This window comes from Catharus ustulatus, chromosome 7 (assembly GCF_009819885.2).
Source record: "Catharus ustulatus isolate bCatUst1 chromosome 7, bCatUst1.pri.v2, whole genome shotgun sequence".
In the NCBI taxonomy this organism is placed as follows: domain Eukaryota; kingdom Metazoa; phylum Chordata; class Aves; order Passeriformes; family Turdidae; genus Catharus; species Catharus ustulatus.
In genome coordinates, this window is record NC_046227.1 from 24524556 (window position 1) to 24549427 (window position 24872).

Genomic DNA, 24872 nt, shown 5'->3' on the forward strand with positions numbered 1-24872 from the left:
CCGGGCGGGCGGGGCCGCGCGTCACTGGCGGGGGCGGCGCGGCTGAGGCGGGCGGGGAGGGGAAGATGGCGGCGGCGGGCCGCGGGCTGCTGGCGGCGGGGCTGTTCCGCGGGCGGGTCGCCATCGTCACCGGCGGCGGCACCGGCATCGGCAAGGCCATCGCCGCCGACCTGCTGGCGCTAGGTGGGCCGGGGCGGGCTCCGCAGGAAGCCCCGGTGGGGCGGCGGGCCGAGGCGGGGGCCGGGGGGGCGGATGGAGTTTGAGGGGCAGGCAGGCAGTGCCCGCAGGCTGTGCTGCGGTCTGGGGCTCCCGGCGCTCGGCGACGGGGTGCGAGGAGCCCGTGGGTGGGACACTGTGACAGGATCGGTAAAGAGCACGGGCTACGAGGTGAGGTTGATGTGGCGCTGTGCCGTTCGGCCCGCAAAGCACTCGCTGTTCTAAACACAGAGGTCGGTGAGGTTATGTTAAACCAGGATCCTTTCTCAGACTCTCCCTTCAAAGAGTTCTCATCTTACTTTAATACTGGAGGATTTACGAGGTGGTTGAACCTTGGACAGAGCAGTGTCCTTGAACAGTAACACCTTAGAGACGCCGTGCTTCTCCCAGTGTCTGCGATGTCAGGAGCGTCCTGGGATTGAGGAACATTTTCATGATGCACGGCGTGGGTTTTCCTTCCACGCCGAATACAGAGACGTGGTAAAACCTAGAGTAAAAGGCAGTCTCCTGACTTTCTGATGTGAGACCAGGAGAGGTAGAAATGACTTCTACATCCACCTTGCAACAGCTTTTCTGCAGAATTCAACATCAGTGCTAGGGATCATCGGCATTAGGCTGGGTTTGGACAGTTTATTGTCATGATTGGATTCGGCACCTCCAGAGTACCAGCGCTAGTGTCACACTCCCGTGGTTTGCATTGTTGTTGGAATATGCACCACTGCACTGCATAGTAAAGAGCTTTCTTTGTTAAGGCTGTGCTGGGAGACATCTCTGTCTCTCCTGGCATTTGTGCCTTTGTGCCGAAGCTTTCCACGTGCTCTGTGGAGCTGAATGGAGGATTAGTTCTGTTACCTTTGTATTATGGGGAACGAAGTGGATTTTTTCCAGGTGTCCTTATACGCTACGTTAAAGAGGTGCTTTTTAAGCATCATCACGCTGTTGGTTGGTGATGTTACCCAGTTACCTTAAAATCATGCTTAATTTGAGCTATCCTGTTTTTCTCAAGCAAAATACACTAACAAAAGGGTGTCAGTGACAGCCTAAATAGAACACAATAGAAAACAAATCTATACAAAGCACATGAGAAAAAATGAAGAAAGGGCTATACAGGGCTTAAGACCGACTGAGTAACCTTCCTTACCTGTAGACTTGCTTGTTACTCCTGACAAGATGATGATCAGGAGCTATTTCCGTGTATACCCTGCACTTCAGGTAAGGGGGGGCTGGTTCTTACAGGCATAGGAGCAGTGTCAGATAATGCCAGTCGTGATACACATTGTTTATATAACCAGTCTCCTTTGAGCCCTTCTGGGCAAATTTAAACCTTTTATCTGGAAACTTGTGCCCTTTTCCCTGACCCAGTCAGGAAATGGTCTGGTTGTTCTTTGTGAAGAAAATTAAGTGATGTAGTGTCAGCTTGCACAGTGTTCTTCAGTGATTAGAATCTCTCCCTCTCTCAGTTAGTCTATTTAGCAGAAGTATAGTCTTCTACTGGACCTTATTTTGTATCAGTGTGTGTATTAATAAGGGCTTAATTTGGTAAATACAACCGGGCTACTGTGATTCAGTATTTTGTTAATTGGTAATTGTGTGTGGCATTTTATGAACTTTGTGTTAGTTAGGTGATTGTGCAAGTGACTGGAGTTCTTTAAAAAAATCAGGAGACCTCAGAGACTACTGTCTTTATATGTGTTGTTTTAAGATGACCACTAATTAAAGGGGAAACTCCTATTCCCAAGGATTCCCTCTGGAAGAATTAAACTCCTCTATTTTTAATATTTTTCTTAACAAATAGTTTCACAAGACAGCCTGAGTCAAATGAACAGCTTACTGCTCTTTCCTTCCACTAGTTATTTGGAATTGATTCCGCTGTTTGCTTGATCACATGAGAGGCCAAATTCCACTCTGCAACAGAGGGGGATGGGGGGAACCCCCACACCTGGCAAGATGTTAACTTTTCACTTTTTTTGTGGCTGGTTGAGGATGGTTTATATTAAAGCAGATGAGCAGCAAACCTGATATGAATAAGGGATTACTTCTGCTGAAATGCTGAAATTATGTAAAGGGAAAACTGCAAACTCCCTGCCTGCTTGGCTAGTAATTTGCTTATCCATTACATGAAATAGCATGCCTGCTGGATTTGCACTAGGAATTAATTTGGTATCCTTCGGTTTAGTCTATTTAATAGCAATTGCTGAAGTCTTAAAGCTGCCCTGAGTCCACTGATGTGACAGAAGAAATTAGACTGGTTGTAGTGTGAGTGCTTGACTTAAATTTGGCATGTGCATTGTTTTTTCTCCATAGAATGAGGCCTTTTGCCTCCAAATGCTGAAAAAAAAGGGTACTTGAGTTCCTGCCTTATTTTTTTTCTCTCTTTTCTGCAGCTAGGATTCTGCAGTGCCACAGGGAGGGCTCTGTTCCCACTGTCTGTAGACTGCAGATAGGGATTAATCTTATGAGGCTATTATCCTTTCCTTCAGTCTCTGTAGAGTTAAAAAGCAGACCATTACATTTACTCACTACTAGTCAAAATTGCAGCCAGTTGTACAGAAAGATTATTTTTGTGGTTTTAAGAGCAAGCATTTTTTGTAATCAAGACCTGCTGAAACATCTTTAAATAACTTGATTGATAAATGAGGCAGCTGTGAGCAGAAGCCGCAGAAGTGATGTCTGAAAGCTGCTTTGCTGACTCTGCAACTCACAGGCTATCTTCCCCTCTGCAGGAAGGAGAGGAAACCTTGTGGACTTTTTTTTTAATTGCTCTTTTCCTGGTACAGAGGGATCTTGTTGCTAAGAATCACCTGACATCAGTCATTTCTCTCTCTTGCAAAAACTCCAACACTGTATTTTCTAGTCAGTGACTAATAAATGCACATCCTACAAGATATCTCCATGATGTTACTAAAAAAAATAGCATGATTGTGTTAGCTGAAGGATGTTTCATTTTGTCTCTACAGGTTGCAATGTTGTTATAGCGTCTCGTAAATTTGACCGATTAAAAGCTGCTGCAGAAGAACTGAATAATAGATTTGCTTCCATGAGTCCTGCCCAAGTGACTCCCATACAGTGCAATATCCGCAAAGAAGAAGAGGTAAAGATTAGTGATCTTCTTCTGGGGCTTAACATATCAGAAGTACATTGTGTATAGAAATTCTCAGATCTCTGAAGATTTCTGGCCTTTTCAAAAGTAGCTTAGATCAGGGGAAAGGTGGAGCAAAGCTTGGTTAAATTGATCTGGATAGATGTGCTGCCCTAGGAAAGAACATTTGTTAACCACCTAAGCAAAAAAGCATTTGTAAATATTGGCAAATATTTTTCTGACTGTGCTTGCATATTTCAGTTATTTCTGGGAGATGCAGGCCTTGGAAGTGGCATGTTCTACTGCGAGCTAGGGCCCACTTAGCATGATTCTTTGTCACATTGCTGTGACAGAAGTGAGGGGGTGTAAACTTGTGAAGATGGAGACCTCAGAATAGTTCCTTCAAACAGGAAGGCATAGAATGGAATCTGAATGCTGTTGACTTGACTCAAGTGCCTTGCATTGTCAAGTTGGCTTGTAATAATGCCAAAAAACCCACAGATATATAATATTTTTGCCATATCAGAAATTTTGGTTACAGTTTGAGGCATGCCTCATTGCATGCTCTGTTACTATTCAAGTTGATTTTGAAATATTTTCTTCATATTAAAAAAAATGGAAGATAAGAGCAAAAGTACGTAATCCAGGTTCTTCAGAAGTCTGCATGCACCTCCTAATTTTTTTTCTCTGTAATTAAATATTTAAAAGTCCAACTTCAGGTTGGATTTTTAACTTTTTGAAGACAGCTAGAAAACCCTTTAGTAACTACTGATTGCCACATTTTTCTAAACCTCTCAAAGTCTCTCTTAACCTAAATATTCATGACCTTCAGTAGCTATGAAGATTCTGGAAATATCCTAATATATAGCCATAAAACAAAAATTAAAATTCTTCCCTTGAGGAACAATTCATGCCATAAAATATTCATAGTGATCTACTCAGACTTTCCTGAAGGAGATGAACCCTGGGGCTGTGCAGTATGTCACTTCACCTACCAGTGAATTTTAGGTGTGTATTTAATGGCATCAGCAGTGCAACATAATAGGTTATGGCAGATGTCAGAGGGCAACTTGCATGATTGAAGCTACAAGAAAGAAAAGAGGTAAAGAGGAAAAAAGGTTTAAGCTTTTTTTCAGGTCTGTTTCTTGCAGAAAGTACTCTGACGTGTTTAATAACCTTTTGGAGGTGAATCTTATTTCTGGATCAGTCTGAAATTGATTAGTGGGAGCTGCAGCATTCTGTGAGATGGTGAGGGGCTTGCTTGGATAGTAAAATGAGGTAATCTCCACTAAACTGCCATTCTTTCTTTGTTAAGTGTGGCTAAACACCTATTTGACAAAATAGGCTTAAGTGGCTTTGGAAAATTTAGAAGGTGCTTTTCAAGCCTTCTTTATAAGGCTTTGTAAAGTTTTAGGCATTGTTCTGTGTTATGGGTAGCCATACTGATACTTGAAGAAACTTGGTTTTGCTATCACCTTGCAGTTTTATCATAGAATCGTCCTGTTTCCAGTTTAGTTTTAAACTCTACCCATTTACAGACACACCAGAACTTTCTTAGAACTTTTCATGAGATACTATTGAAGCTTCTATTGGATGTCTCCTGTCAGTGGAAGTTCTCTTCCACCATTGTCCTTTCATGTCTGTTTCTATTGAAGAGAGGCTTCAGAGGAAAAAGGCATATTAAACTCTAGTCTTGAACTTTTCAGTCATTGATTTAGTCTTATGGTTTGACTCACTTCAGTTCTTCAACTACTCTTATTTCTGTTGAAGCCCTATTTAGAAAAAAATTGCTATGAAAATTTCCTAAGCCTTTTGCTGATGATAAGGAATTCAATAAGGAATGCAATTTCTGTTGCATGTTAACATAAGAACTTGTGTACCTGTTAAATATTTCTCCATTCCAGATGCTCATCTCCAAGACCAGATTTTTTATTGGTTAGAGACATCCTGTGATTTTTGTTCTTCAGCTTGTGTCTTTCTGGCTCTGTTCTCTGAATACTGAGATTCTCAAAGATTGCTAAATCCTGGCCATGTGTTACTTAATTTCTAAATTTACTGTTGGACCAGAAATTTGTGATTTCAGCTCTTAAATTTGTAGTGAGGATTGTGCTTCCTTACACATAGGTACTCTGGTTTGTATGTTGAAACTGGATAAACTCAAATTAATAATTGTTAACTTACACTGCTAAAAACTGTCAGAACTGAAGTGTATGGCAGGTCTTCCACATCCCACTGCTTGCTATTGCTTATTTATTATGTTTCCTAGAGCAGCAATGGTGAAAAGTACTTTTTTCCTAATTTGCACTTGCTTGCCTTGTGGAAATTAGAGGACAAGTACCTTTGGGCTTTTACTTCAATTCAAGAGTATTGCACATCCACTTTCAAAACCTGTGCCATTCTTAACTTAAAATTTAGTGCCTGGGACTTGGAGTCATAGGAACAGGAATCAGTAAAATATGTCATTAAGGATTTGTCTAGCCTAGGAGGCAAATATTGAGTAGAGGTACAGTATTTTCACAAATACAGGAAGAGCTTCCTGTTACAGTGGAAGAGGGGATGAGAGGGCATGTAAACTTTTGGGTTCCCTCACAAAAGAAATGAGACTAGTTACAACTGTGTTGGCTCTGCGTGCTACTCATTAGTAGCATTACAACTCATTGTTTGCTTTTGGCTTAGTATGAGTGAAGAGTATTTACCTCAGAAATCACGGGAGCACATCGTTGGGTAGAGAGGAACAGCCCCTGCAAGAATTCTGTGTGAGTCACTACATCCTCCTTCTTAGCTCTTATGCCAGGTACCAAAGAACATGTGCAGGGGAAAAACATTATAAATGTTTCAACAGGAAAAAAAAACTTAGGAGTTCAAGCTCCCTTAGATGTCAGAAGTGATCTATCACAAGCTTCAAAGCCCAGAAAGTTTCCTGAAGAACTACATAATTCATTTAATATGTCATTCTCTCTGACATCTCACTGAAGTCTTTCTAAGAGTAAACCTTTGTTTTAAGGGAAGCCATCCTGATCACCTGTAGAAACAAGCCATTTGTTCTTATTATAGAATGCCATTTTTTTAACCCTCCTTCTCCATCAGTTGTTCTGCATATCTCTAAAGGCCTCTATAAATTTTGTCCTTGTTTGAGTTTTATAAAGTGAAGAGAAGGATTTTGAATAGGGAAAATTTAAGAAAGGTGAAGGTGCTTTCAAATTGCCAGAAGATTATTTTTTGCCTCCTATTGCAAATCTTAAAGTAGCTGACCTGCTTTGAAGATGACACGGTTCATGCCTCTAGTCTGGATCTGTGAAATTCAAGCATTAGAAGGTTCATCCCTCATCATGTAGTTCAGGATGTTTGGTAGAGCTCTTTCTGGCCTATGAAGAGGCAAAAAAGATGCAGTGAAATAATTGCTGCAGAAGCTTGACGGCAAGTATCATGGGAATAGCTTAATGAATTCACATTTTTAAGTCTCTAAATCTTCATCCTTAGAAGTCCTTTCGCTTTCTAGCAAAGCTTACTTTTTGTTTAATGTGCAAGAAATAATCCTGCTTGATGGAGGATTTTCAACCACTGCATAACCTGTCAGGCTTATTTTTGTCATAAGTTTGCTGCTGCTTTTGACTAGTTTTCCATTGAGTGTTCTGTAAAAGATAAAAACCTGTTTTATTTTTTAAAATGGCAGAGTTGAGGGTTCTGGGATAAGAGGACCTGAGGTTTCTCTATTCTGTGATCAGAATATATTTCTATGTTCTGTCATGGAGTCTTATCCTGGAACAGCAGGTGTGCACCTGTTCTCTTTTCCTGTGGTTTGGAGTGTATATAGTGATAGATGTTGCTTCTTAGTGATTATGAAGCTGAAGTGATTTTTATTGTTTGCATATTTCCTGACACTGCCCTCATAATGTGTTGAGAGCAAATCAGTTTGCTCTAGCTGAGATAAAAACCAGACAGCTCTGTGTGCACGTGTATCTTTATCTCTTTTTGTGTCTTAAATTTGAGCTAGAGCAAAATCTATTGACAGGGAGAAGACATGAGCAATGAATGCCTGAATTTAGGGGTGGAAGGGAGGGAGAGAGACTGAGAGAGACAGAGACCAAGCAGATGATAGTCATGAGCCATGGATGCAGAAGTGCCCAGTCAATCTTCTGGGGGTGCCACCTTCATACAGGCCAGGTTTTGAGTATCCATGGGGTGGTCACAGGTGCCATTCCCATAACTTGGGGTGATGTGTATGAGCAGTTGCTTCCTTTCCCACAGTTTGCCACAGTGAACACTTTTGTCCAGATGCATTAACCAAGATGTGCTAACCCCACCTTAGCTCTGCTAGGCCTGGAATTAACGCTTTCCTGTTGCAAATTCCTCCCTTCTGTGCTTCTCTCAGGTTCCTGCTTTGGTGGCTTTTCATCTCATGGTAAGTTCCTTCTATGGCCTTGACAGTGTTCTGAGACAGGCAACTGTACTCTTAATCCTTACATCTAAAGCCTTTTTTTTATACTCAGTGGACAAATATTTCTTTAACTGGCACCTAGATAAGTAGAAGCTTACATGTCTAGGTAAGTGGAAGATAAAACTTTGTACTTCTGGTAGGCCCCAGCTGTTCCTGAAATCAGCAATTCAGAGTTCTGTTCACGGTGTCTCCTTTCCTTATTTGAACTCCAGCAACAGAACCTGCTGCTGGACCAGATCCTGAGGGTAAAATCTGACACTTGGACATCAACAACTTCAGACAGACTCAGTATGGTGCTACGTAGCACATACCTTGTGTCTGAGTTCACTAGTAGATTTTCTTTTCCAATAAACTTTATAGCTTAGCATAGGCTCAGTTGGTTTATAAATACTTAATGCCTGTCTGTGTGAAGCCTGTAGTGAAAAACTGTATCTTGGTGGGGAGTTGTGGATAAGAGATTCCTGTTGTTGTACTTTTAAATAACACAGCAGTAACACAGTAAAAATACCTGTTACCACTGTGCCAGAATGCCTATTAGTTCTAGCCACCACATCACAAATCTCTAACACTCTGTAGTGGGTTGTTTGCCTGTGTGTTTCACTCACTCAGTGTGACCTGTGAATGCATGTGGACATTGGTCCCTTTTCCCTGAGTCAGTGATTACTGTCATCTTAGTTGTCTGTGCCTATGTGCTACTTCATAATTCATCTGAGTTGCAGTCACACACAGAAGTTCCTTATTGCAGAGCTCCAATCTTCTGGCTGTGTCTGAAGTGCCTGGTTTTGTTATTTTCTCTCTTTTTCAGAAGAACATCCTAAACTAGTAGCTCTGCCTCATGGGGCTTTGCTTTGCTTCCAAAGAGAGTCTTTAATAGCTTTTCTAAGAAGTTCTTTCCAAGTGGATTTTTTAATTATAGCAATGGAAAAGAATCTTTAGTAGTCACTGTGATTTAAATGTGTTCTACCAGACCCTCCTTCTCCCTGCACTGCTGGCTGTTGTCACCATGTTTACTGTAACTGGGAGAAGCAGTGGTGCTTTTTCTACAGCACAGAAGACTATTTGAAGATTGCTGCAGTTGGAACCATCTGAGCTGTCACTGGAGAGCCTTCTGGCCCTTCCTGGCTTTCAGAAAGCAGAACTGATATGTGTTTGTTGTTGTTGGGTTATTTTTTTTCCTGAGAATATGGTGCAATATGTAGGAACAAAAGCTGTTCCTTAGGTGCCACTTATGAACCTTTTTGAATTTATATACTATAGCATATAACATACATTTTGTCCAGCTGTTGAAAACTTGCTTTAATGCCTCTTCTCAGTGGATTTTTCTTGGTTTTTTTTTCTCTTTTTTTTAATAATTCTTAGCATTTTTCCTTCTCTCTGTCTCTCTCTCATCTTTTCACAGTCTGAATAGCCTTAGTCTGTTCAAATCTTCTTTGTACTGAAACCATTTCTGTTCCATAATATTCTGTTCCAATATTCTGTCCCATATTTCAGTGACTTACAGAGAATACTATTCAAAGTAAGATCCTCAGACTGACAGAGAGAAGAGTATGATACTGCTGAGCAAAGCATAACTTTTGCTGCTTAGCCAGACATGACATTCCTTTGCTCACAACAAGGGAAAAGTAAAAGCCAGAATGTCTTTGTGGCATGGCCGTTCCTGCAAACTATGAGTTTGGGACTGCTGTCACAGCTGTTGTGATTTTGTGGGTTTTTTCCTCACATCCCACAACTTGCAGTGACTAATAAGTGAGGAATAAGATGACATTCAGAATTTGAAGATTAGGTTTAGGTGTCAAAATTATTTTCTTAAGGCATTTTTCTCAGCAGGCACTAGGTTTTCAGTCATTGTATGTTTGTTAAGGTTTTTTTTTCTTTCAAGAGGTGCATCCTTACAGGATCCATACTATCCTGTTAGACCATCCTGTGCTGTTAGCAATAAAAGATGTAAGCAGCTATTTTTATAAGACTGGGGTGGTAACTCATTGTGAGATACAGATAATGCATTGCTTGCACTTTTTTTTTTTTGGTTTCAAATGTTTTCTACTGCTGCCTCAATACAGAGAAAGGCTGATTGATATCCTTCACCTAGCCCAATCTGTTTGAGTGGCAGCATTGCTCCACCTGTTTGGTTTTTTGGGTTTTTTTTGTTCTGTTTTACTCTGACCACAGATGTTAGATTATCTTTTTATTTATGCTTGAGTAGGAATAACTGATGCATGGTATCTACTTATCATTGATGATGTAAGCAGGAAACAGTCATGTTTTCCCATTTCTTGTTTCTTGAGATAAATACTAAGTTATTAAATTGTAGCTATGGAGTTCTTATTACTATCTTGCAATAATAGTTTTGCTAAAGAAAGTAACTAGCATTTCCAACATTTTTTAAACTTCATGTTTTGTAGGGTAATTAACCTTCTTGCTCTGTGCTCTCTGAACCCTGGACCTCCTCTTTTTCTGTGAAAAGGGCATGATGGAGAAAATACTGTCTGAAAACAAAATTGGATGTAGACCTTTGCCATCATACCACACTAATGAACACTATTTCAGGTAGAAGCTTTGGTGAAGTCTACACTGAGTCTGCATGGGAAGATTGACTTCCTGGTGAATAATGGAGGGGGCCAGTTTGCAAGTCCTTCTGAAGCCATCCGTGCGAAAGGCTGGAATGCTGTGATAGACACAAATCTGACAGGGACTTTCTATTGTTGCAAAGCAGGTAAAGTCTGAACAGTAAGCTTTTTATGTTTATTTGGTTTTGTTTTTACAGAAATACCAGAAGATAAGAAATGTAAAGTTTTCCTAGCTTCTTCTTTTCATGCACTTATCTGACAGTGAATATTTGTTTTCCTGAATCTCATCCAAAGCTTTACATTAAATGTAATATTGCATTTGTTCATAAATACAAACATACATTTAGGCAGGCATGATCTTCTGCTTAAGACTGGGTTTGGGAAGTCAATTGACTTGGATATTCATTTAAAAGACTATAGGAAAATCACTTAACTTTCGTGGCCTATATTCACTATGTATAACATGGGAAAATACTTTCTTCAGGCATATAAATTTAGGATTAAATTTAAGTATGGTATGTCATTCTCAGATAGCATTTGGAATGTGGAAATTAAAGTAATTTTCATGGAAACCTGAAATCTTGGTTTCCATCAAATGCTTCTCTACAGTCTGAGCCTTACTTGGACCTTGCCTGTTGCCTCATGGCCTCACCTCTGGATTGGCAAGGCTGTGCTACAAACGGCAGATTGTTCTAAACCAGTATGACAAATGTGTAGCGTGATTGCAGTTAAGACTCCAAATTTGGTTTCCAGTTGGCAAGTTCATTTGTATGCATTTCTTCTGATATTTATAGGTTATCTTCCTCCTTCATACAGTGTACAATGCCTGGATGCAGGATCATGGAGGAGCCATTGTCAACATCACTGCTGCTGTGAGAAATGGCTTTCCTGGAATGTCGTAATACATATTTTCTTTTTACACTTTCTTATCTTTTTCCCCCATAAGTACTAACTGTTCCTAAACACTTCAGAAAGGTGTGTACTGGGCAGAAGCAGAGTATAGAAATATAGTAGTTAGGTCATGAGAGAGCAAGAGTATCACTTGGCTGTATCTGTGGGGATCTCTTATTAATCCAGTAGATGGCATCTCTGGTCTCTACTTGTTTGTAAGAAACTGTGAAACAAGACTTGCTAGTGAAGCTTTAATTGGAAATGGCTCCCTTTTCTGGGTTTTTTTTTTTTTTTTTTTTAACTTTGAAATTGAGTTTCTGTTGAAGAAATACAAAAATATATTTTGAGCAAATGTTGCATTATCTCTGTCCTCATTTAGGATTGAATAGTTTCAAAACCAACATTTTTTAAGGAACAGCAGAATATTTGCTCACTGGCTTGTTCTTCATAGTTCAGAATAAATATAGAGATCCACATGGTGGTGCTGAAGCTACAGTTATTTGAGTATATCCACTGTGCTATCTGGTTCAACTGAAGATGTTTCAATATGAGTAGAACTAAGAGGAAAAACAAGCTCATTCTGAATAACGGTGAAATTTTTTTCCTAAGTAACTGTTGTATGTAGATGGATAGACAAAACTTTCCAAATTAAATTGAGTTGACACTTCTTGCAGAAATGTACTGTTGGAAAAGATATGCCTTTACAAGTCCAGCCATCACTCATGCTAAAAGTCCCCTGATAGGGGTTTTTTATAAGTATTAATTTTGAACATAGAAGTTGTCATATTTCCTCAGAGTGTGCCTGGAGGTTATCTGTTTCTGGCCTGGACATATGAATAAATTGCATTATTTTACGTTTTTCTTAAGCTTTTCTTATTCTTTTGATGTATTTGAGAAACCATTTTATCTATCTCCTCTTATTTTATCTATCTTCTCTGTTTTGCTAAATTTATTCATTTTCTTTGACTACAACTGTCTCCAATTCATTACTGCAGTAATTTTGTTTGCATTTGTTCAAGCTTGTAATTGTTTCAGACTAGTTACCTACAGCAGCAAGGTGCAGGCTCTGACTCTTGTGTCTCTGTCTCTACCTCTATCCACCAACAGTAATTTTTGAATAGTGACTTATTTTAATCATGTTTGTCAGAAGATTTTAACAATCTTTTAGACCACTGTTTTTCCAAGTGTTGCTCTACCTTTGTGGGCTGCAGGCAGTTGTGCACAGTTTGAACTCCATTTTTTTTCTCTTTTTATACACCTCCTCCTGCAGTAGAGTGTCACTGACCCCATTTTGCATTGGGAAAGAGATTTTAGGTATTTCTAGCAATGATAGGAAATCACAGCATGGCTTCTTTAAACAGTGAAGCTATGGTCAAACTTGGAAACTTGAGAGTCTCTCTTTTGCAGATACTTCGTCCAGCCACAGAAAGCCACTCTGAATACCCTAATGAGGCTGCAGTAGGATTCACATTGGACACTCTTAGCTAAGGGAACAGATGCTTCCTTTGCTTTCTTTTCTCCATAGGCACACAGGAGCTGCAAGAGCTGCAGTGAATAACCTAACCAAGACTTTAGCTTTAGAATGGGCTCACAGTGGAGTGAGAATCAACAGCGTTGCTCCCGTAAGTAATGGCAAATGATCTGGTTAAAATTGCTGTTACATGTGTTCATAGTTAGAGCTTGTGGACCAAAATGGATTTTTAGATTTATTACCAGTAACTGTGTGTGGATTATTTATGTATTTGTTTATTTATAATTTCCTTACTGCGTTCTTTGGACCATTTGACAGTGTTTTGTACTTTTGGATGATGAGTCAGAGGATGTGGGATAAAATTGTTTCTGCTTTCTGCCTTGACTTGGCACATTTGGTTTTTAGTTTTTTTTATAGCTAAATGAAATGATACTGGTAGGAGTTGGTGACCTGTCTTACAAAGCCTTGACATAAAATTACTTAATATTCTGTGTTTCAGTAATGGATACATTACTTTTGAGTTCAGGAAACATTTTCTGTTTGAGGTTCAGGTATGCTAATGGTTTCCACCTTCAAAAATCTCTGAATGTCTAACATAATGCCTTTTACTTTGTCTCCTACATGTTAATTTAATTTAGCTTTAGGCATATAAAGAGACTACTTGGAGTGTACCTTCTCTCAGAGAAATCATATGTAAAAATGTGTATTTTGATTTTTTTCTTATCAAAATCATGCAGACAGGAAACCATTTCACAGGTCAGCTAAAATATGCCTGCCACATTTCTGAGGAAGTAGACAGCAGGTAGAGTTGTTTTAAATAACTGTATAGAAAGAGCAGTTATGTTTTATAGTGCTGCAGATACAGAAGTTATATAGAAGCTCTAGCCTTGACATGTGAGAAGATGTGATCTGTTGTAATTTTCTCTTATCCACAATTTATTTTGTACATTTACTCCACTGAAATTAAAAGAGGAAACATAAACTTTGTCCAGCTACTTCTACATAATTTAGCTTATCTCACAGTGAGTGTCGTAGGTGAAGTGTCATATTTGTTTCAGTGATCCCTAGGAAGATCTTGCTACTATTTTTGTAGAATGTCTGCATATTCTGTTGTGCCTCTTGTCCTAAAACATCTGGCTTGCTTTGTTTGGCATAGCATAGAATGTTTAATGTCAGATGTGTGTTAATCATTCAGGTAAAGGCTTTTATGTAACCTTTGTGAGACCCAATTCATCTGGAGACGTATTAAATATTAAGATCTACTGACTTGCATTTCCTGTTTATCTGCTTTTTCTGATTTATCAAGTCTTGGGGAAGTAAGTAATTAAGACAGCATTATTATGTGAATATACTTTTCAGGCATGTTAATTACCTAATGAATCATGCTGATTAGAAACTATAGCACATGTCAAAAGAAGTTTTTGACAAGCAAACACTTCAGGGCTTTGGCTGTTTCAGGAGTATTTGCTAGCTTTGTTACTGTGCTGGTAACAAATGTTCACGTTGTAGTTACAATAATACTTCTGTCACTTTTGTGGACTCATCAGGTCTGTGGTAGCAATGCAAAATTGTTACTGCTTTACGGAAGGAGAGTAACCTATAGGGAATAGATACATAGAGGGCAGGAAGTGTGCATTCTGAAAAAAAGTTTCACATGAGTTATACAGGTATCTTAATATATGCTTCATAGGTGAATTCAAATTTTGCTATTTTACTTAAACTTGAGTCCCAAAAGTTCTGTCCTAACTAGGGGGTGTAACTCTGTTCACATTGCCATCTGCCTTCTCAAAACTAAACCGGACTGTGCGGCCACCAGAGCAGTCATCTTTTTCTGCTTCTGTAACAGCTAAGTACGGAGAGTCCAGATTCTGACTGAAATTTGTCTGCTTCTGTAATTCACAGTGAATTGGTCTAGTGCTCCTACAAATGACAAGAAACTTTTGAGAACTTGTTCTTGAAGCTTTGTAGTTTCCTGCTGTAATTTAACATGAAATGCTGGTAATTGCAAAGCAGCATCTGAGTTTTTTTATACTCCACTTTTTTGTTATTGAAGTGACAGCGGAGAATTGGAATAATCAGAATTATTGTGCTTGAACAGAGATGTGGCTAGCAGCCAAATTACCTTCTTGTATAAATTATACTATGCCATTACATTCAAAAATTTGTATTCAAGTGCTCTTTAGATAGTTCAGTCTCACAGAAAATCAGTAATGACAACTTCACAATTGTAGAATGATCAGCTTAAATGTATGCAAGAAAACTTAAGTTTCACTGTTCTGTTTTTAAATAGGGACTGGTATTTTCAGAAACTGCTGTTGCAAACTATGGAGAACAAGGTGTAACAATGTGGTTAAAGAGCATACCAAAGGTTCCTGCCAAGAGGTCGGCTGTTCCTGAGGAGGTAATGTATTTCAGAATGCTTCTGAGACACCTACTTCTGTGTCTCTATTTTGAAGCCACTTTATTATATGGAGAACAAAAAAAGATTTAATTTTGCACTGTGATGGAATATTTTAAAAGAAGAAAGCTTGTAGCAGTGTGTGGTTGTGCCAAGTGAGAGACTTAACCAGTAGTCGATGTTGTATAGAAAATTTAATTCATCTGCCTCTTACAGCTGAAGTGTTTGATAGTAGACATTATTTCTTGAAGAAGTTGCCTTCAGCAGGAAGGACTGAAAGAATTAATATTAAGGGGAAAAAAGTGTATCTTAAAGGCACTTAGCTCTCTTCCACCAAGAATATGCATAATTGATAAACTGATCAACCTTTTTCTGTTGGTTTTTGGTACCTGATGCTGGTCTATGACAGCTTACTGTTTTTCCTCTTGCTTGATGTTTTTTTCTCTTGCTCACAGCTTTCCTCATGCTTGATGTTTGTGGCTTGAAGGATGGCTTTAAGGCTCTTACAGTTTTCATTACTAAGTAGTAAATGTTACTATATCTTGCCTGTAAAAATTTTCACAAGCTTCTTTGATGTGAACCATTCCCAGCAGTTTAAGAAAGATTAAAATTGTCATTCTTTTGCTAGATCTCTCCTGCAGTATGTTTCCTGCTGTCTCCAGCTGCATCATTCATAACTGGGATAACCATGGTTGTGGATGGTGGCCAGAGTTTGTACAGCCATACCTTAGAAATACCTGGTAAGAAATGGGCTACAAAATAATGCCCTTCAATGTGACTGAAGTTGTGCAGTAGGAGGACACAAACTAAAATGTCTAATTTCTCAATCAGCTAACTAAATTCTTCTATTTTTTTTCCTCAGATCATGACAGATGGCCCTCACCACCAGAAGGAAGAAATTCTGAAATGCTGAAAAAGCTTCTTTCTGGCGAGTTCAAACCAAAGCTGTAAAAGAAAGAGATTTTACCTTGTTCCTTGCACCCTTGCTGATAATCTCACTTTGTGATTTGGCCTTATTATTCTCAGTAATAATTTTTTTTTGCTCCTATGTATCTACATTAAGTGCCTTGATTTTTGTTGGTTTATATTTAAAACTTTTGAAAGGTACATCTCTACTCTGAAAACACCCACCCTGAAAACATTCAGTCTTTTGGGAAGGGAAAAGATGCAAAAGACAAATCAGTTTGCACAGGCATTAAGTAATGAAGAATCCCAACCAGAATTGAATAAAAACAATACTTATTTTGCAGTAAAGGTAGCCAGGAGGGAATGTTTAGGAATCATTCTGTTCATGATGAATTTATGGAAAAGGCAATTTAAATCTTTTACTATTAGTTGCATCGGTAACCCTTGGGTAAGTGTTAGCTCTGCATTGTTTCTGTTCAGCCACATACTGAGTGTTCAGCAATGGTTTTAGAGACCAAGTAGAGTAAGTATTTCTCTGAAAATAAATAAAAACAAGATGGAATATTGTTATTAATGTTTCAAACTAATATGGCATATCACATTTGGAATGCTTGCAGATATAATGACATAATGGAGTCAAACTGGCTATGACTTAGATTTGGTAACAGAATAGGCAGATAATAAATACAATGATGGAAAACAGTATAGATTCAACAGTTTGACATGCAAAATCTGTGTATATTGCACTGCTCTCTGCAGTATGCTGCGCTAGGAAAGGAGAAATTTGGAATTCTTCATTTGCCAGCTAAAACACCTTTTATCCATACTGTGTTGTCTTACAATGTTAACAGCATTTTGTTCATTACTGTCTTTAGGTGTGTTTTTGTGAACAATGCAGAGATGCCATTTAAAAAACAGAAATTTTGTAATGCATCACTTGAAGAGACTATATTTGTAAATTTTTTATTCACCTCAAGGCAAATGTTCCCATGTCTGCTAACTTTAGTGAAAATATAAAAAATAAGTAATGGCTGTGTTTGTTTGCTGTAAAAACTAAAATTCCTGGAATCAAGTTGCTGCTATAGAAGGGAACTTTTAATACTTTATTTTGGACTGAATGTAAGAGTCTGATGGTTGTTTGTTCCCTGCAAAGATTTTTGACTTTTGTGTCTTTCAGTAAATTATGTGTTCTTATACAGGTACATGTAGATTGCTTCTTCATGAAAATTAAATGAATGCTAGTTTTTGTGGGGAGGAGTAGTTTGAGCTGTCATGTGTGTTCTTTCTGCTTTATCCTCTTTCCTTAGTAACTAGACATTTATGTGGCTGTGAGAAATTGGTACAGAGATAAACCCAACTTTTTCCAAACCTCTTGTGCAGGGTATGTTTTGTTTATTGCAAATATTAGGGTACTCAGCAAGAGGATTAGCCCATTGCATTCAAGTGAAATTATTTAGTTTATTAACACATTATTTTGACATTCTAAACATCTTTCTGGAAAAGAAGGTTAAACATGAATAAGCTTGAGACTTGTGGAACTTACTTTCTCTTTAGGTTTTTGCTGTGAGTTTCTATGGTATATGTGCACTGTGGATTCAAAGTGAAATGGAAGTGAATTAACTTTTATTATATCCCAGAAATGTTCACTGAAAGATTTGGGTACAAACTTGGAAATCATCAATTTTTAATCTTGCAGATTTCCCCTTTAACTATGCTATAGTGTGAATATTCATAAAGAGGGGAAGTTTATATGTAATGATGGTGAAATTAATCATTCACCTCAGGAAATCATGAGACCATTAGAAAGGTGAGCATTCTTCTGTGAGGCAGACATGTTCAGTCTGCTATTAATAAATTCCTTCACAAGTAAAACTGTAACAAACCTTTCTGTTTGTGCTGAATACAATTCCACCCTGCCTTCAACTTTCAGCAAAGTAATGGATGTACTGAGAAGATGTAAGTTAGCTCTTTAGAAGAGGCTGTGTGTGTTGCTTTTTTTTTAACTAGCAGGAAATTGAAACAGGCAGCATTTGTGGAGCCGTAATGTGCTCAGCTTAGTGCAGTAGGAGAATATACTCAGAATACTCTAAGAGTAAATCTGGTTTACAAATGCAGAAAATGCATCCTGTGAAGGAGAAAGGAACGCATCAGTGTGTCTGCTTTGCTTTTTCTTTTGTTTTCCCCAGTAATATTACCAAGGTTCCCCCATGAGCTGAGGCTTACTGTGCATAATATGAAAAGGTTTATCACAATTTTTTAGAAATTAGCATAGTAACTCCCTTGCTGTAATGGTTTTGCACTAATCACAGTCTTTATCTTTTTTTTTTTTTTTTTGTTTGTTTGTTTGTGGGTGGTTTTTTGTTTTTATTTGTATTTTTGGGGAATTTACTTTGTTTTTGTGTTTTTCATTATGCACCATGGATTACATGAAGTGTTTAATTCTCAGAACAGAGGTTTTATTTTGGTCTTGCCTCTCTGGTCCATTTTTATGTAGATTACAATTATTTTAAAAGTTTTGCAGCACCTTGCAGAAACCCAGTATTGTGTCAGCTGGCAGCAAGAATGTTTCAGATTTCTGCTGTAGTGCTACAGATAATATCAACTGTAGCAAAGCTCTTCCTATGCCAACAGCCCTTGATCAAAGGGCATTGAGAGGTTAAAAGAAATGGGTGTGGTAGCAAAAACATCCTTGACCTTAAGATTGGGGTATCTAGAGTTCAGAGAACAGGGCTTTATTTTATTTGATTTATTTTACAAGGGAAGCAAAAGCAACTGTGAGAAAAGGGTTATGGAACCTCAGGAAGAATCAAGGAGATTTACTGACCAAACACTGAAATTTAAACATTTGCTGCAGTGTGTAATTGTAATAAGTGAAGTGAAGAATGTTAAAATGACAGTTACATTTACCATTCTGTTAGAAATCTCTTTTTGGTTGCTTTAGCATTTACTTCTGGCTAAGCCTGTGCCTATTCTGCCTATGTCTTATCAGATATTCGTTTGATGGATGAATAGGTGCTTACCAACTGCTACTTTACTCCAGAGTCTGGTGTTATATCTGAATATGTGTCTGAATAGAACTTTACATTTGTGACAGCAGCGTAATTCAGTGAAGGGGAACTTCTGTCGATTTCTGTCAGCTGCACTTGTCTTACATTTTACAGATACCCTTTGTGTTAAGCAGAATATTGTTCATTCAGGGTATTTATTTAGCATAAAGTGAAGTCTGATTATTCTGCAGGTTTACTTAGTGTAAAATGAAGTCTGTGTTGTAAATATGGTCATTCTTTAAAGATTAACAGTTGTCATGTTTGCTAAAGGGAGAATAGTCTGTGCAGTGTCATTCTGCAGTAAGGTGCCTTGTCTGCTTTGAGATATAAATGAACAAATACAAGGCAACCCTTGCTTGTTACAAGCATGTGTTTAGTCTTCTGAACAGTCACACAGAATATTTCCTGTAATCTTTAAGAAAGTGTGCTCTTTGCAAGGTAGTGTAATTTCATATATTTCTAATCGTTATCTCCCAGTTTCCCCTTGCCATCTCAAATAGCAGCCTTGTGTTAAATGGCTGAATGCTGCAGATGTTAGGGGAATTGTCTTATTAGCAAAGTCAACAGTGTCTGTATTCTGGGTTACTGAATATGGCTGAGTCGTAAAGGTAAATGAGTTGCTTCATAAACTTCAGTGATGGGCTTGCAGCAGACAAACCTATCAGTACTACTGCCCAAGATCACTTAGTGTATATTACATTTTTATGAATCTTCCAGCAGTGCATTTGTATTGGATGAAAATGAGATAAGTTCCTGAGATACAGGAACTTGTTCCCTTCTGCCATGGGAAGGCAGAGGAACATAGCAGACATGACTAGAAAGGTTTGAAATAATACTGCTATTTGCTCAATGCATGTGAGCTGGATTTAAATTTATAAGCAGACTGTTGGCTCTCCTTGCTGGTGAGAAAAGACTGGGTCATGTTATAACATTCTGGCATCACAAGCTCTGTCCCACTGCAGTTCCCAGAAGAGGCCATTTTGACTTCTGTTATCTGCTCTGTTGCCAGCAGCTTGTTCCTTTGTCACTTAACCCCTCATTTGATTAAATATACATTAAATTAATTACTAACTTACCCTTTTCTGGATGTCATTCAAAACATGGTAATACGGTGCCATCTATAGGAAGGAGTGGTGGGGAGGCAAAGAAACTTGGGGAAAAAATGGAGAATGATGGCATGCCTCTGAAAAGGGGCTGGTTTGTTCCTTTTTAAAGTGTTTAGAAGCTGTGGCTCTAGTGTTAACTAATATAGGCATTTATTAGCCTCAAGCAATACATGTAGGAGGTGAGAACCTCTCATTGCAATGAGGTATTGATTCTGGAATTCAGGGAGAGCCATTCTGCCAGATTTCAGTCAATTGCTTGAGTACACTATTGTGAGATGTGCTTACTCTGTAATTTCCACCCCCACACCTCCCAACTTCTGTCACCTGTACAGGGTTTGAACTGAATGGATAAATAACTGATACAGTTTTTTAAACTCCTGTCAGCTATTTTTTACTGTTACGTACTTTCCATATCAGCAATTGCACTGTTCTGTAAAATTTACTTTGCTCTGGTAGCATGATACAGATCCCAGAACCATGCCCCTGGGTTTGGGCTGAGCTCAGTGTGAGCCAGTATCATAAATGCTGGTCCTTGGTGTTGATAGGTATTTTTTATATCAAAGTCAATAATTTGCTATTCATCCTGCTCCTGGTACTGAAAATGCTCTGATTTCAGGATTATGGCATGATAGCACTGATGCCTGTCAGGATGTACATCACCTCTACAAGGCACTCTCGGGATGGTGCAGTGTGCTGGGCAGGCTTTGTGCAGCAGTACAAAGCATCACATGGGCAGAGCAATGTGGGATGGTTTTCCATAATCCTTGCTGGCTTCTTCTGTAGCGAAAGAACTTTGGCTTCAAAACCTACTATTCACTAACCCCTCCTCCATCAGTTAAATCCAGTTACAAGATGCTAAAGCTGACAAATGGCCTTGAAATGGAACATTAAGGCTAGGGAAACACTGGATGTGTTTTCAAAGCTGCATAAGCAGTTGTGGCTCATTGATTTTGCTTGATGGGGCAGGAGCATCACAAGTCAGCATTTTCTTGGCCGTTTCCCTATTGTTTGGCAGAAAAGGTCACCTTTTTAACATCCCAATTAAAGACTTGTGAGCACCACTGACGATTTTCCCAAGTCTGGAGCAAAGTGTCTTAGCTTTGAGATGACTGTCTCCTGCCTGATGGCTCTGGAATCAGTGATTCAGTGCCTTGTGCCTTTCTTGGATGTGCTTCATCAGTTGGTCTTTAGCACTGTCTTCTTCAGTGCCTTTAAAAAAACATGATGACATTTGGTTTTATCATTCTCTGTAGCCTATTTTGGTTGAAGATCTCAAAATAATCTGGTTATGAACCTTGATGGGCAACTACTTGGTTTCACATGTGGTTCCCACTGGAAATTGACACGTAAATCTTAAACTTCTGTTCAAGTATTATTTCACTGGTTTGTTAAGGGTGATGAAAGTAGCCCTCCAACCCTTGTTGTGGGTAGATTTTGAGGGGTTGTCCAGGATTTGCAAACCTCTTGATGTCTTACACATTAAATACTTCTTACCTCATGCCCAGAAAGCAGCATGTGAGCAGCAGCTCAGCGGGGATTACTGAGCTGTGCAGTCAGGTGCTGCAGCACAGGTCATTGCTGTGTCTGTACAGCTCTGTGTGAGCACACAGGGCCTGGCAGTGTCTCAAAGGGCACAGCTCATTTGTGCATCTCACACACCACGGCTCATGCCTGTACGGTTACTGTTAAATCTGTACAAAACTAATTACACTGCCATGCTATTATTTACCGTCATCGGCTACTTAAGAATGCAAGGGTAGCTGTAATAGCTGTCGTGCTATGTATCAGGGACTGCTTCCTCGCTGATTAATTGAGGGTAGCCTCCTCCTTCCTTGCATGCATTGACTGCTGCGGGAAGCAGGTGGCTCCTGCCGGGAGCGGTCAGGCTGTGCCGGGAGAAATGGGGGCCTCAAGGCGGCACAGCGCCCTTCTAAATTGTCTAAAAGCGTGTACAGCCCTGTAAAAGGCAAGTCAAGGCAGCGTGTGCTGCGCTGGGCTGCGGTCGGGGCCTGGCAGAGGATTTGTTTTCACTGCAGTGAGCAATGGCAATGCTCGTACCGCGGGGCACCTTCCCGTCCTGCCCTCGCACGGCGCCGACCCCGCACCGCGGAACGCCACTAGGCCGGGCTTCTCTTGCGCTCGCCTGCTCGGGACTGGCGGCCGCGGCAGGAGCCGTAGGGCCCCGGTGCCTCGGCCCGGGGGTGCTGTGGAGGGTCCCGAGCGGGACTCGGACCCCGAGCGGGACTCGAACCCCGGTTGCGGGCCCGGCGCGCACGCGCCCCCGCAGCCGCCGGGCGCGCGCCGCCCCCTGGCCGTGACGCCGCCGCGCGGTGACGCCTCGCGCTCCCTGCCCGTCACGGGGCCCGGCGCGCGCGGGGCGGAGCTCGCGGGCGGCAGCAGCGGCAGCCGCGGCGCTTCACGCCCGACGGGACCCCGGCCCGGCCCGGCCCCGCCGCGGCCGCAGCGCCCCGAGGCACCTGCCCGCTCCCCTCCGCCTGCCGAGTCGCGTCGTTCCTTCCGCGCCGGCCTCGGCGCCGCCTGTCACCGTCCCCGCCGTGCCCCGGCGCGGGCAGGCCCCGGGCCCCTTCCCCCCCTCCCCCGGGGGGGTGGGCTCCGCTCCGGAATCCTGGCCGCTCCCTCCGCGCCGCCCGCCCAGCCGGGGCTGCGCCCGCCGCCGCCGGGAAGCGCGGGGGGTCCCCGGCGGCCGCCCGGCCTCCGCCGTGACATAGGTCGGTGCGCGGGGAGAGCGCGGGCGGGCGGGGGCGGCCCGAGGGCGGGGGATCCCCGGGGCGCGTTTGCCCGCTCGCCTCGGGGGGCCGGCGGTGCCCGGGCCGGGGGCAGCACCGGGGCCCGGTGCAGGTGGAGCTGCGCGGCCGTGTAGTTGTTTGCGGTGCCGGCAGACACGCGCTGATGTTGCTTCCTTACATTACCGCTGCAGTGTCTTAAGTGCTTTACGTGCCTGACGAGTATTTCCATGTCATCCTAAACCTTCCCGTGATTGCTCGCTGATGCTGTGGTTTCTTGTCTTTGAATTGCTCTGCAGTGGTAGTGCTGTGAATTGGGTATGTAGGTCAGATTCTGCGAGATGTTTTTGTCAGGGGAAAAAGTGAATGTTGGATTATTTATTCCCGTGTTGGTTTTGAAGTGCATTGCAGCACCCACGAGACTGGGGGGTTTTTTGACTTTTTTTTTTTTCTTTTTTTTTCCCATTGGTTTCTCTTGCTTCATAAATCTGCTTTTAGTTTTTGGCTGTGGCATTACTGAAGATCAAAGCCCTAAATTAGCTGAGCACTTCTAAGCTGCATTGTATCGTGCAGTGTCCTCTAAGAGGGTGGTAAAACATAATAAAAGCCTGCCTTGAAATAAGGGGGATTTCTAGTCCAGGCAGAAAATGTCTCTCAACTACAGCGTTTCTTTTTTTTTAAACAATGCAGCACGTTGCAGAGCGTTGGAGGCCTTCGGAATTGTATTGCTGTGTATATGGCAGAGACGTATTAGCAGAGGGAATGGCTACAGGCTTGTCTTGCACAACGTCTTGGGCTCTCTGGTGGCAAAGCACTTACTAACGAAATACCCCAGAAAGTGTTCTTTCCTGTGGAATTCCCTGTGGATATTTTTAAGGGAAGGGGCATTGATGAGTTAGTATTTGTGCCACACTGAAAAACAGGATAATTCTTTTTTGTTGCTATTTTTTCTTTCTTTCACCTCTACCTTTCCTTACAGTGACTCTGTAATTAGCCAGTTTCCTCAGAAATTTATTTAAAAATCAGAACTTGCTATAATTCCTGTTTCCTTTACACTATGTGTTCTATCATGACTGCCACTGATATGTATTGAACCCAGATTTGACTGAGGTAGCAAAGCTGTCTTTAATTAATTTGATTTTTTTCCCCAAGGTTTTAGTGTATATTGATAAAGCAGAATAGGAAGTTAACATTTGTCAGATTGACTCATTGCTTGAGAAGAAAAATCTGTGTAGAGTTTGCCTTGATGAACTCTGTGTTGGTGTTTGGACAGGTGGTTTACCTAGCAACAGAAGACTAAGGTGACGAAAGCAGAAGTTTTTGCATTGCTTGCCTTGGCTTGCTGAGATTTCTGAACTGTCAGAGGAACTTTTTTTTTTTTAAGCTTGGTAATCTTAGGAGTTTTGTAGTAAATTTATTTGGTAAAGAACTGTGACAGAATGTATTAATGTGGTGAAATGAGCATTATGTTATTGTTTAATATCAGTAGACAAGCTTTTTTTTGTTTTGTTTTTGCTTTACATTGATAAAACTAATCATTGTAAAAACGGATAACCTTTCAATTTTGGTCATTGATGTGTCAGTGGTTCTTTGCTCTGAATGTTGGGAAAGCTAATCAGTGCACAGGCTTGTGGAATTTAAAGCCTAGTGATGTTAAATGCAGGAGAGATTGTTTTTTTATAAAGTTTTCTCTTGAGAAAGCAAGCATGTTGGTCAAGCTGGAACTTTGTCCACACTTAGAGATTTTACTTCACATTTTTTCCTGATAATTTCCTAGAAGAAGTTCATATCTAGGTAGAAATCAGAATTACTGATCTTAAAACCCTGTCATTAATAGTAAGTATTTGTGGAGAACTATGGAGAAAAAAAGCTTTGAAATCTTGGCAATCTGAAGTTTTATAGTTTTTTCTTTCATATTAACTGTAGGCTGGCTTTTTACCTCAGCAAACTAAGTCAAAAGTGATGAGTAATCTGTTTTTGTGACAAGTTGTTCAGTGACTCTCTAATTG

General features: G+C 40.5%; 2 protein-coding genes across 2 annotated transcripts in view; both read left to right on the forward strand.

The window, feature by feature from the left end:
• The first annotated feature begins 55 nt into the window (after positions 1-55).
• Positions 56-17232, forward strand: PECR (peroxisomal trans-2-enoyl-CoA reductase). Its single transcript, XM_033064070.2, has 8 exons — positions 56-183; positions 3174-3307; positions 10281-10446; positions 11117-11198; positions 12717-12813; positions 14953-15063; positions 15689-15800; positions 15923-17232. Exons 1-8 carry the CDS (start codon positions 66-68, stop codon positions 16009-16011), a joined length of 909 nt encoding a protein of 302 aa, XP_032919961.1. The 5' UTR covers positions 56-65; the 3' UTR covers positions 16012-17232.
• Positions 17233-22788: 5556 nt separating this feature from the next.
• Positions 22789-24872, forward strand: part of MAP3K2 (mitogen-activated protein kinase kinase kinase 2) — a 52141-nt gene continuing 50057 nt past the window's right edge. The window contains exon 1 of the mRNA XM_033064758.2: positions 22789-22848. The gene's annotated coding sequence lies outside the window, so the exon portion shown is untranslated. The remainder of the gene's footprint in view (positions 22849-24872) is intronic.

Bases quoted from the DNA above. Each gene is read 5' to 3' on its own strand.
- PECR (XM_033064070.2), top strand. From the start codon at position 66: ATGGCGGCGGCGGGCCGCGGGCTGCTGGCGGCGGGGCTGTTCCGCGGG. The intron at 12,814-14,952 runs GTAAGTAATGGC...GTTTTTAAATAG, and splicing joins GAATCAACAGCGTTGCTCCC to GGACTGGTATTTTCAGAAAC. The intron at 15,064-15,688 runs GTAATGTATTTC...TTCTTTTGCTAG, and splicing joins GGTCGGCTGTTCCTGAGGAG to ATCTCTCCTGCAGTATGTTT.